The following is a 12,168-nucleotide window of genomic DNA, read 5'->3' as shown; positions in this document are numbered from 1 at the left end:
CTGAGGCAAATGCATTATAAAAATTTGCTATATATGCTCTGTCATGGGCCTGCTCTTGGCTTCCTCATGATTTATTCCAAGCTTGATTGCTGTTTGGTGCCACACCTACATCTATAGTCTGCTGTCTTTGCCAATTCTGCCTCCATCTTATTCTTCATGCTCCTTCACTGATGGCCAATGGAGGAAAAAAAATGAATATGCTTACTGTGCAAAATAGCCACAAATGACTGCTTTCAAAGTTCTGAAAGAGTCAAGAATGTGAGACCCCATACACACACATTTTCAATGATTTTGCCAAGAAAATTACACCCATTTATTCTGTCATGTGGCATGGCAAAGTTGCTGTTTTTTTTCAGAAGAAGCCATCATAGTTTAATGTACAATCCAAAAAGAAATACTTAAATCTTCTTTCTTTTTTCCCTGTGTTTATACACATGGGATTCAAAGCCACGGCTTCTCTGAAATATATGAAAGCCCCCAGGAAAGTTACATTTGTTAGAAGTCAACCTCTCTACCCAAACAGAAGAGATTTGGACATATTATTTCCATTTTGCCAGGAAAAATGATTTTGATGTCAAAACAGAGAGCCGCGTTTTTAGTCTTATGCTGGCATGATGAACATATGTTAAGCAAAATGCACAATTGTGTCTTATGTCAGCGTGTTTTTGTTTTATGTGATTCTATGTATACAAACTGAGAAAGGCCTCTTGTGTTGTGTCTGCTTTTGGCTTGAGAGGTGGGGACAGATAATTCAACAGGTCACGGAGGAGAATGGATACAAAAGCTCTCCAGGCATCATGACGGCGATCTGGAGAAATAAAGCAGTCCAGGATGTGTTTCTGTGTATGCTCATCCACACAACTGCTATCTAAGAAATACCATTGGTTTCCTACCTGGCAATTAGGTTTTTTTTTTGTCATTGGCTTAAACCTGTCTCAACCAAAAAGTGACATTCTTATTAAATCTCAAAGTAGAAAATGCATTCGTGAGCCAATTCAGCTTAACCTGGTTACTAAGGGAGTAATGGAAAAGAAAAAATATGATAGAATTGTTAAAGTGAAAGTAGAGGAAACTGAGTTTCAGAAGATTAAACCGTCTATAAATTGGCTTTATTTATTTGCTTAGTTTAATGTTTGCTTGAATTCTTAAGCCAGTTTACAGGCTTTTTTGAAAAAAAGAATATTGAAAGCAGAAAGAAAGATAAGGAGGGGAGGGGAGGGTAGAAGAGAAGAGGCATAAAGGAAGAAGGTAGAAGAAAAGAAAAAAGAAAGAGAAAGTTAAAGATAACATGCCTTGAATTAGTTTAGCGCAAGTAATGTCCATTAAATGTGACAGCATTATCTTATGGGAGAAAAGTTAAGCCATATATTTTTTAGTATGTAAATACTATTTTGAATACAAATATGTTCCAGTATCATAATAGGGGTATTACCTGTATATTTAATTATCATGTTTTTGACTAATTTTTGTTTGCCAGGTTTCACAGGGTTTAATCAGCACTTTTAAAGTTAAAAATGGAGATGTATACGTGGATCTGGAAAAATAAAAATCATTCCATGACCTTCAATATTTTTTAGCTACCCAAAGATTTATACATAGCGTATGATTCTGAACAATATTAGAAATACTAATGTAGGACTTTTAAATTAGCATACTGAATATCAAACATTCTGATAAACCTAATAAAGCCTACCTAAACTGTTTTTTTAAAGTTAAAAGATAACAGGAGCCTCATTATAACAATGAAGTCAGAACATAACAGCAATAACCCTACTTTGATGAGGAATTCAATGTTCAGGAGAGACGAGGATGTAATTTATGGCCAAATGTACACAAAAATGGTACAAATTTTAATAGATTTTATTACATATAAATGTCTCTGTATTAACAAAATATTTGAGTCAAGTTTGGAGGTGAGGAATGCTAGTTGCTTAAGTCCTTGGGCTGAATGAATGGATTACTGACCTATTCCTGAGAGATTGAGAAGCTTGCCCTAATACGTACTTTTGTTCTTTGCCATTTAAATATCTCTTTTCCAAATCTGAATGCCTCTCAATTGGGTTTAGGGGAGAGGTTTGACAAGGTGAGCAAGTTTAACTTGTGACACTGGTAGGATTTGAATTGGTAAAGAGAAGATTGGAGACTGAGGGGTCAATTACAGTAATTCTTATTGCCCACGTTTCACATTATTTTAAAAAATTGGACTCTAATTACAATCAACATGAATATTCATGATACGGGTAATATACATTCCTAAAAATATTGGATACTGATAATATTCAAATCAGTTCTACCTGACACTGGCATATATTCAAAGATGCATATGTGCATACAAACATACAAACACAGAGCACAATTGATTTGATATTTACTCTTAACACCCTCAATAAACCTTAGTGAAGTGGTCAGGAACTGAACAAGATTGATAAGTATAAACTATCTGATCCAATACAAATTAGGGAAAAGAAAATGTGGGATATATTTTGTACAATAATACATATATGGTTTGTTGAGATGAGAATTACATTGTATTTGAAGAGCAGTGTGTTCCTTTTATTTTTAAAAAGTGCCAGTATTTTGTAATGAGCTAAAACAGCCATTGAAACAAGAATTGCATCTAATTGTGTAGACCTGTACATTAAGCAACCTTTTTTTCTTAATTTTTATATCTTCTGTGTATAGTCAATTCTTCATGATCTCCACGGATCAAAGTATAACAGTAATAAAAAAAAATCTAAAGTGCTAGCTATTTCAATTTGGGTTTGGAATGCATGTTAGTGTTTCATTTGAACAAAAGGGTAGATGTTCTAGGAATTCATAGCAGTTCAAAATAATTTTATCCAGACCTTCCGTGCTTAAAGGACCTTCCTTTATGTAGGAAAAGTTGCAGTGTCCAAACCTAGAGAAAGATAAAAACAAACTTCAGATTGTAAATCTGGATGTTAGGCATAGTGGAGAAATTGTGACGAATGAAATGAAATGAGTAGTTACCTTTTACAGAGTAAATGGCAGTAGTTCTTTGCATATACTTTGCTAGTAAAATGAGTGGTTGCATGATTCCATATTTTCCCAAAAACCCGTTCCCCAATCTGTTGATAGTGAAACTATAACCATTTAAATTCTGATTCCTGCATTAAGTCTTCCTTAGTTACATTCATACCAGTATGAATGGTCATTGATTTCTGCACAACCCAAATTATAGACACCCTCAGAGGGAAATAACCTTTCTATGGTTTTTTCACTGAACATTCATTCCCCCAGAGTGTTAAAAGTGACAGTTTACCAATTCAAGACTTATTTTTGGAAGAAATGGGAAGTTAATAGGAATTTTAATGAGAAAGTAAAAATTTCTTTGGGTGCTGGGCATCATAGAAAGCTTTGTGTCTTTTGCACTACACCTGTGTCTGTTCTCTGAATTCAGACAGTCTTGTACGAAGGAGTCTGGTATACTGCTCCACTATAGAAAGTGACTCTTCAGTTACATTTTCTGTGATGGTCACCCTAAACTTACCAATATAATCAGTTATGGCCATTAAAAAAATCAGTTATTCATTGATGGAATTAAAGCAGTTGGTTATCTAACTGAATTGTTTAATGCATAGGGAAATACTATGTTCCAATATACTCATTTTAAAATAAGAAAACATACTGTGTTGTGGCAAAGCTAGGATGCAAATCAAGCAAATAACTCTTCTTACCTTAACTGGAGACATGGATTGACCTTAATTCGATCTACTACTCTGTGGATGGATTTGATTGTGTCACCTAAACTTGTGGGCTGACGAGTAATTTCTATTTTAGTTTGAGGGCATTACTGCTTGTAACAGCAGGAGTTATAGCTTTAAGAAGAGTGTCCCCTGAGATATCAGTGCTATTACTTGTCATTCAATCAGTAAAATTTCATTCCTTTGGGTCTTAGAATTTTTTCAAGTTTTGAGATGTTCTAATTAAAAGAAGAAAGGTAAATAATTGACAACTTAATTTATTATCAATTAATGCCTTAGATTTCAGTTGATATTCTGAGAATGATTTAGTAGCCAATTAGCAGTAATACTTTTTGAAAACTTGGAAATTGGACACATGGGAGGTACCTGGATGAGGGGAGGTGATTGCATATACAGTTGGCCTTCTGTATCTGTGAGTTCTATATCTGAGAATGCAACCAACCTGGGATTGAAAATATTTGGAAAAAAATAAAAGTAACAATACAGCAATAAAAATAGTACAGATAAAACACAATGTAGTATTTATATAATATTTATGTAACATTTGCATCATAATAGGTATAAGTAATCTGGAGAGGATTTAAAGTATACGGGAGGATGTGTGTAGGTTACATGTAAATACTATGCCATTTTATATCAGAGACTTGAGCATCCTTGAATTCTGATATCTGCTAGGGTCCTAGAACCAATCCCCCATGGATACCAAGGGATGACTGTATCTTGGGATATGTGTAAAACCCAGACAAACCTATTTAAGAAGTATTATTTTATAAAGCTTCCCCATAAGACATATCCTAATTTTGATTACTTGTTCATATATGAGAATGGTCTGATTTCATTCCAAGATTTTTTAAAAATAATTTTAAAATACTTCAAATAATGTTTCAAATTATTATTGCTTTGAGAAGTGTCTTAAAAGCTACCCTCTCCCAAGTTTTGAACCAGTTTTGGATCTGTAAGAGCAAATCCAAATACATTTAATGTAATGTTTCCTTACATTGAACCAAATAATTATGGGAAGCCAAAGTGTTGAGTGAAGACCTTTATTTAGAAATGGTGTCTGTAAATTCAGCCCCTGTAAACACTTGAATTTTTCAGTTCTCAGCTCTAGTCAAGAAACAGATTATTTAGAATTGGTTACTTAAATGCATTGTGATTTTTTTTTCTTGTTTCTACTGGGGTTACCCCAGGAATTCCTGGACTGAAGTCTGTTGAAGAAAAAAGTTGATATGTGAACAAGGTGATATAATATGAATAGGCAAAAGAGAAGGGATATTGAAATCATATGCTAAAGATTATCTGGGGATTTTGTCATTGATTTTACACATCTTTCCATTACCTTAGCTGGTTAAAAATAAGATAGAATCCATAGCAAAACTGAGTCAGGATTTTTTTATTCAGTACTGGATTTGATGACATTTTGACAATAATATTTTTCTTAAAATACATCAGTTTCCATAAGTCATTTCTAATTTCCAATGGCAAACAATCAGAGATTCAAAGAGCTGCATTTATTTCTTGTTCACATAAGAATATTTTCTGATTCACTGAATTCAACATTTCCATTGCATCCCTACTATGTAAAAGGCACGGTGATATATTTTGATTGAGTTGGGGAATTTAAAGTCTCTTTATCTCTAATACCAAATAATTTTCATGAAAAGGATAAATTTTTCTGTCCCTTGTGTTTTTATTAGACTGTGTAGTCTATGTTTATTTTTTTTTCCATTTAGTTTCTCAGCTTACTGAAATAGGGTTTTCAGCTAGAATAGCAGAGTATCTGTTGATGGCTATCTCTGTGCATTCATTGTTTTCTTGGTTTACTATATTCTAGAAATAAAAGTGTGTTTAACTTACTGTCGTCTACATTCTGTCCCTGCAGATTATTTTGTCAAGTGCTTTTTCCAGCCTAAGTTAAATCATTTATAAAATATGGCTTTGACTGCAGCCCTTAGAAGAGAAATATGTGCCACTTTATGTTTATGGCCCATGTACCTTACAAATAAGAAAGTTTCCGGATGGGCAATGTGGAGTTTCTTCATTCAGATTTCTTTTACTGCATCGGAACACATTGTCTTACTCTATCTTAAATAGTAATTTTCCTTCTGGGCTATAAATATATCTCAAATACTTCATCCTAATTCTATTTTCTTGAAGGCAAGCTTTCTTAATTTAGACTTTTAATCTTTTCTTTTATCATCAATACTGTATCTTGTTTTATTAGTTTTCTCTGAACACCTTCATCTGTGCAGATGCCTTGCTGATAATGAAATTGACTGGAACTCTGGCTAGATGTCCTGTCAAATCGGAACAACCTGTCTCTTGACCTCTTTCGTCCATTTTCTTTGGCAAATCTCTTTTGCAACTGAGAATATCCTGGAGAAGTTATGGTCAACATCGTCTTTTAAGAACCATGTACGTTTGTCAGCCCAAATTTCTGTATGTGAGACGCTACCATAAAACAAAATCAAAACATCTCTTTATCCGAGAGCTTCCAATTTGAATCTGCTGCTATCCACATTTATTGGAGCCCCTCTTATTGAGGTATTTCTCTTCAATTACAACATTTTGATCAACTTAACATGAAAAAAATGCCTGACCTTGTCTTCCATGATGAATGCATCTGCAGACTGTTCTTTTGGAATGCACATATTATTCCACCTGACTTTTCTCAATCTTTTGTGCTAAGAAGCTAAACAACTTTTTATTAACCTCAAACAAAGATTTGAGACCAGCCCTACATCTGTCTGGTCAGAATGAAATTACAACCGTGACTATAATAATGGAGTCTTGACTACTGAAATCTTGCAAACACTTCATATCTTGTCTTAAAGGGCTACTTACCCATTTCTGAAATATCATGGGAAGTATACAGCTAATCTACAGTTGGAGTAGAGCTTAGGTTTCATGAAAAATGTCAAGAGGCTAGATCCTGAGATTTGGAAATTATCTGATCCTGGCATTGCATCCTGTATCAAAGGCAATTTTATTATTTTAACTAATATCATATATAAAGGCATTATTATAATATCACAATCAATCATACTAAATTCACCTAAGAAGTCAGCACAGTTCACCACTCTGCATCCTTTTGATGCAGCCTAGTTTTGCATTGGGTTCCTGAAGTCATGTTCCATTTCCAAAGAGACAATGGGCAATTATAAGAAATGCCAATAGACAATCTAAGTTCAGTTTGTTTTATTTCAATATTTTAAAAGTGTTTAACTCCATTTTTATTTTAATATCTTAACGCTGGGAGAATTGTACCATCTGTATTGGGTAGTAAAAACTTAAGGTGTTTATTGGAAGAATAGACAATTGCATCATTAATCTTAATGAACTTTAAATTTTTTATGAGATGATCCAAGTAAGTTTCTAATACGTAATAATTTTTAAAACTGAGAAATTGTGCTAAATGACTAATTTATTTCCTACAATGGGAAAAATCAGAAGATCCCTAACTTATAAAACCAAATGAGATTGTTATAAAAAAGTCAAAGATAAGCCAACTAGTCAATGATCCAATATGTAAAAGTGGACAGAAAATAAAACTTCATAGGGCCATTAATTGCAAAAATCTCACACACAAAAAAAGCTGTTGAATATATAATTTGAATTTAGACTTAGAATTGTTGAAAATAAAAATAATAAATGATACAGCAAGGAAAATATATGCAGAGTATCATTGCCTCTTCTGTTAAGTACAGAAAAAGTCAAATATAGGCAAAACACCCTTTTATATGCAAGACTTTTTTTCTTTTCTATTTACTTTAATTCTTTAAAGACATTCTTTAAATGTCTCTAACATTTATTTTGAAGTGAAAAATGGACATGATGTTGCCAAATCCATAATCAGTTTGAATTTAGTAGCTTCTGTGTTTCAAACTGCTCTCTCATCTGCCAATTTTGCTTAATTTTAAATTGCAATTATTGTAATACACTTATGTATTTAGTACGCTAAGAATGACGGGCTTAGAAATAGAATTATATTGGCTTAAAACAGAAAAATCCCAAATTAAGATTTTTGTTTATCTGTATATAGAAACAGGCTTTGGTTTTTAGCCATTTATGATGCCATAATTTGCAAGCTATTGTTTTGAATGTCTAGGTTTCCTAAATTTTTTTCTGTGGAAAGAGATGGTTTCACTTTTCATGTATTCCACTAGGCAGATGAAGGCCTTTTATGTGGATGGTTTCAGGATGTGCCTGCTCTTCAATAGTGTCTGTTACTTTTGTTTTGCCATAATCAATAACTTTGAGTAGTCTATTTTAAACTCCTAAATTTTCATTGAAAAAAATATTTTAGTGGTCTACATACTATTCTCATGCCTTTTCTTGTTTTTCTACGAAAACTAGACTTGGTAAATAAAGCTATGACTAGAGCAGAAATCGTCCATGACAAAAACATTTTGGTCAGTTGGCATCACTGGGTCATGTAACTTGACCTCTGAGAGTGACAGTGCATTTTTTTATGATTGCAGAAAACTTGCCATTTGATTTTTTCTGCAGTTCTGAAGACGAACTCTAACTACTCCTTTTAGTTGTATATTTGATACACACAGAAAAAGTCAAGATTGTAACATTTTATATTGAAAGAATCTTTAGAAAAGATTCTAAAGGTAGAAAAGGGCATTGGTTATTGGCTTATCCTTTAAATTATGCCCCTCACACAATCCACCCTTGGGTTAAAAGGAACAGTCAAAAGAGTTGCAATTGTAGCAACAATGAATGCATTAGTCCTTCAGTGATCCCAATGAAAGAGGTAAGTATCCCCTTAGTAGAGGACCATGTACAGAGGTTGGATGTGCAGAGGCCAAAGGCTTAAGGAAGGTCACACAGCAGGGCGATGGAACTTCCAAGAAAGACATCAGGGATCCCCACATACCGTTCCAGGCTTTAAGAGCTGCAGCCCTTGCCTTCTCTCTTGGTGATCTTCAACACTTTAAATAGGGGATTCACCCGCTTTGAGCCCCACTATAGTTGTCCCTTTCAGTGCCTGACAAGGCAGGGTGCATCTTCATTCTCCTCCCACATGGTTCCTTTATCTGTTCAAGAGCCAATGAGAAATCCAAATGGCCAGGCCGCTTAATGTCAAGAAAGCCCATATGTATATCTCTTTCAGCACGTAATTCCTTCATATATCTCTTTTTTCCCAATTACCCATTCCCTCTTCCACTCCCTAATCCCTTCCCAAGTAGGGTACTTTTTTTTTTTTTTTTCTTTTGCTCTCTCTCTCTCATTCTCTCTTTTCTGTATCTCTCGGAAATCAGACAGGAGTTCAGAGCACTTTCACTACCTTTTATGAGGTAGATTGTGATGTCATAGATGGGGGCAGGGCTAGTCAACTTTCTACCCACCTCCCAACCTGTGCTGAGGGAGCTCCGATCGGGAGTGGAAGCAGTGATTCCTCCATGGTGAGTAAATTGACTTTCTAATCTAATGTCTTTCATTGTAATCATGAATTCTGAAGGCAGGGGGGATTGGATTTTAGGGAAATAAAAATGTGCCCACTTAAGGCCTCTTAATATTAACCAACTTTGGGCAAAGGACTTATTTATTCTTTATGTGGGTCAGAAATTCCACAGCACAGATATATCTTCAATTGTGGTCTAAACTTGAGAAGTGAAAAAGGTATTTTTATTTCTTTATTTCTCAGTCTTTCTTCCCATTGGGACTGAAAGTCATGGCATATGTGGAATGAATCCATTCTATAGTCTCTTTGTGAGCTTCACTAAGGAAGGCTAGTCAGAAGGATGTATTCTTCTTTGTTTGGAAGATTTCAGGGTCATGAAATATCCTTTACTCATGTTTGCCATGAGAATCAGTGGGCCCTTCTAAAATTGTGGAGGTTAAAATGTACATGAGGATGATACATGAGGATTATCAACAAATGCTTTGGGTGTTAACAAATAAAAGCTTTCTAATGCAGTGACTAAAATGTTCATTTTTTGAAAAAAGTTACAACTCCTGCAAGTTTAAGGTCACAGCCATTTCAAGGTGTCACAGCCAGATTTACTACCCATTTTTGTTGTTGCACGTCCTAACACTGATGCTGTTTCATAGGGTCTCTTGCTAGTTAAGAGGCATGAAAAGCTGCTATTGTTTCATTTGGGTTTCTATATATTGCTGATTAGTTCTTTTATATGCCTTAGTATTTAGAAAGAAAAGATCAACTGGAGCGGGCACTTTTCTCCACTTCTTTCCTCGTTTTCTCCTGGGTACCTATTAAAACTGTCAAGATGCAAGCTTTTGTATAAAAGGGTAAAGGGAGTTCATGGAGGTGGTTGACTCTTTAAGGGATATCAAAGCACTTGGGTGGGTGTTCTTAGAAGGGTTTGACCACCAGAATGTGAAACCCTGTTTTTTTCTTAGGGTGGGATGAAAGCATCCTGGTGTGGATTATGAGTATTATAAAATATATAAAGAGGGTATCATCCTTTTTTTTTTTTTCTAAATATACATCCCTGGTTGGCTAGCCATGATGAACATTTGTGTTGGAGAATTGGTTTCGGTTTAAAATGAAGAGTCCTTTCTGTCTCGTCAACAGCTTCTTTGTTATGCATAAATCCCTGACCCCCAATGTTATACACTTTTATATTTAAAAGCAGTACAGCTGATACTGCCCTCTTTAGTACCCTGGGGTTGGGGAATGGGTTTTGAAGTTATTTGATACCTAAGTTTTCTAACCTAAATAAGTGACTATAACAGTAAAGATTTCAGGCCTGATAAAGAAAGGTAGGGCCATAACTGGCCAATAGGAAGATTTTGATGACAGTCCCCTGCAGGCAACTTAATATTGCAATGTGGGCAATAATGCCAGAGTCTTATATGTTGGTTTATCCCTCTTAAGTCTCTGACCTACCTTCCATTAAAAGTACTAGACCCCTGAAACCCAGGTAGAAGCAAACCTTCAGTGACAGAAAAATCTGATGTCTAATCATAGCTCAAGTTTTTAATGTCTTTTATCAACCCCTCATACAGCTGCCAGGTAAGAAATGCTCATATTTTCAAACCCTTGGGACACAATCATCTTTAAACTTCGTGAGTTAAGAACGGTTGTGTTGTGCGCTTGTGCAAATTCAGAGAGTCTATCATGGAATGCATTGTGCATGCACTTATTTATCTTCATGTGCATGTTTCATTTATAGTGATGTTCAGTGTTTTTTAAATTCATTTCGTGTGTATTAAAAGTTTAATTTTAAAATACATACATATATTGTGCTCTAAAGGAGACAGTGAAATGGAGTGGAGGTTGCATTAATTTGGGGTCTGAACACTTGCTATGCTAGTTCTATCTCTGTGCTTGACTTGTTAGGTAACTCAAAGCAAATTACTTAGATCTCTCGGGCCTCAGTTTTTCTCATCTGTAAAATGATGGTAGATGATCAAAAAGAGATATTCTAATGCATCCCTGCTCTAAAAATCTATGGTTTTATGGTATATTATTGAAGAAATGGTTTATGGGAAAATGATTGAATAGTTGATGAAATACAGTTTTTATTTTGTACATACAATTATTAAATCCAGAAAAAACATTCAGTTTAAACAAGGTTTTAAAATGTGCTGCCTACCTGATATACTGCTATTTGGTTAATAATATATGTGGCTGAGCCATTTCTTTTAAATAGACAACGTCATTTGATTAATCTGCTAAATCTAAACCACTTAGAAAGTTATATATAAATTGATACCTGAAGAGAGGCAGAATCCATGATAGGTAGCTACATAATGATTTTGGAAGACCGATTCATGTTTTAACTCCATACCTTTGTGTTATTCTAATTATTGGGGATGTAAAAAACATTTACTAGGTAATAGATGTAGCTGATCTTACTGGGGCTTCAAAGTTTAAAATTACCTATGTAATATTGCAGGAAATCCCAGGTGGTTTTGGAAGGGTTGATAAGTAGGGAATTGGTGAGTATGGAACTATGTACTATGGGGGATAAAGTGTAAAGCCTTGCTCCTGAATTTGAGGAATGTGCAACCTCTTTGAGGAGTCTGTACATGTGCCAAGTGCCAACTTGGAAGTGAATACAGTAAGTGCCAAAATAAATATCCCTGTGGCCTGGGTGGGCTGGATTGCACTGGGGAGTCTTATAAAAAGCTGATACTTTTAGCTAGCTGAGAACAGAACGGTTTAGATGTTTGTGTTATTGTATATAAAAAGGACAGGGAAGTGTTCCAGGTCTTCAAGACCACAGAATTGTAAATAGAGCTGAAGATATATCTTGTGTTCAGACATGACGTGTCAAAATCAAAATGTATTGCTTACAGTTCAACCTCATACTTTTTCTGAACCCCTTTCCCCTAAATCATATGCTGACTGTACTAGAGGAGATACATGTCTTTGGAAGAATTTAGGAGGCAGCAAGTGAGTGAATTGAGTAATTATAAAGATATAATCAGGCAGGCATTTGGTCAGTTACACAAAACCCACATG

At 34.7% G+C, this 12,168-nt stretch overlaps 1 protein-coding gene across 6 annotated transcripts in view; it reads left to right on the top strand.

Moving 5' to 3' along the window:
* The window catches only part of CTNNA2 (catenin alpha 2), a 1,151,703-nt gene that overhangs the window by 1,113,043 nt on the left and 26,492 nt on the right, over nucleotides 1–12,168 (top strand). For 4 of the 6 annotated variants that reach the window (XM_014343874.4, XM_008969646.4, XM_034953441.3 and 1 more), the window contains one exon: nucleotides 8,996–9,139. The exons of the other annotated variants lie outside the window; for them this stretch is intronic. In XM_014343874.4, the coding sequence (XP_014199360.1) occupies nucleotides 8,996–9,139 (144 nt within the window). The remainder of the gene's footprint in view (nucleotides 1–8,995; nucleotides 9,140–12,168) is intronic. 6 annotated transcript variants of the gene reach the window in all.

Source organism: Pan paniscus, chromosome 12 (genome assembly GCF_029289425.2).
Source record: "Pan paniscus chromosome 12, NHGRI_mPanPan1-v2.0_pri, whole genome shotgun sequence".
NCBI lineage: Eukaryota > Metazoa > Chordata > Mammalia > Primates > Hominidae > Pan > Pan paniscus.
Note: the sequence above shows the minus strand (reverse complement) of the source record. Positions and strands in the feature narration are given on the sequence as shown.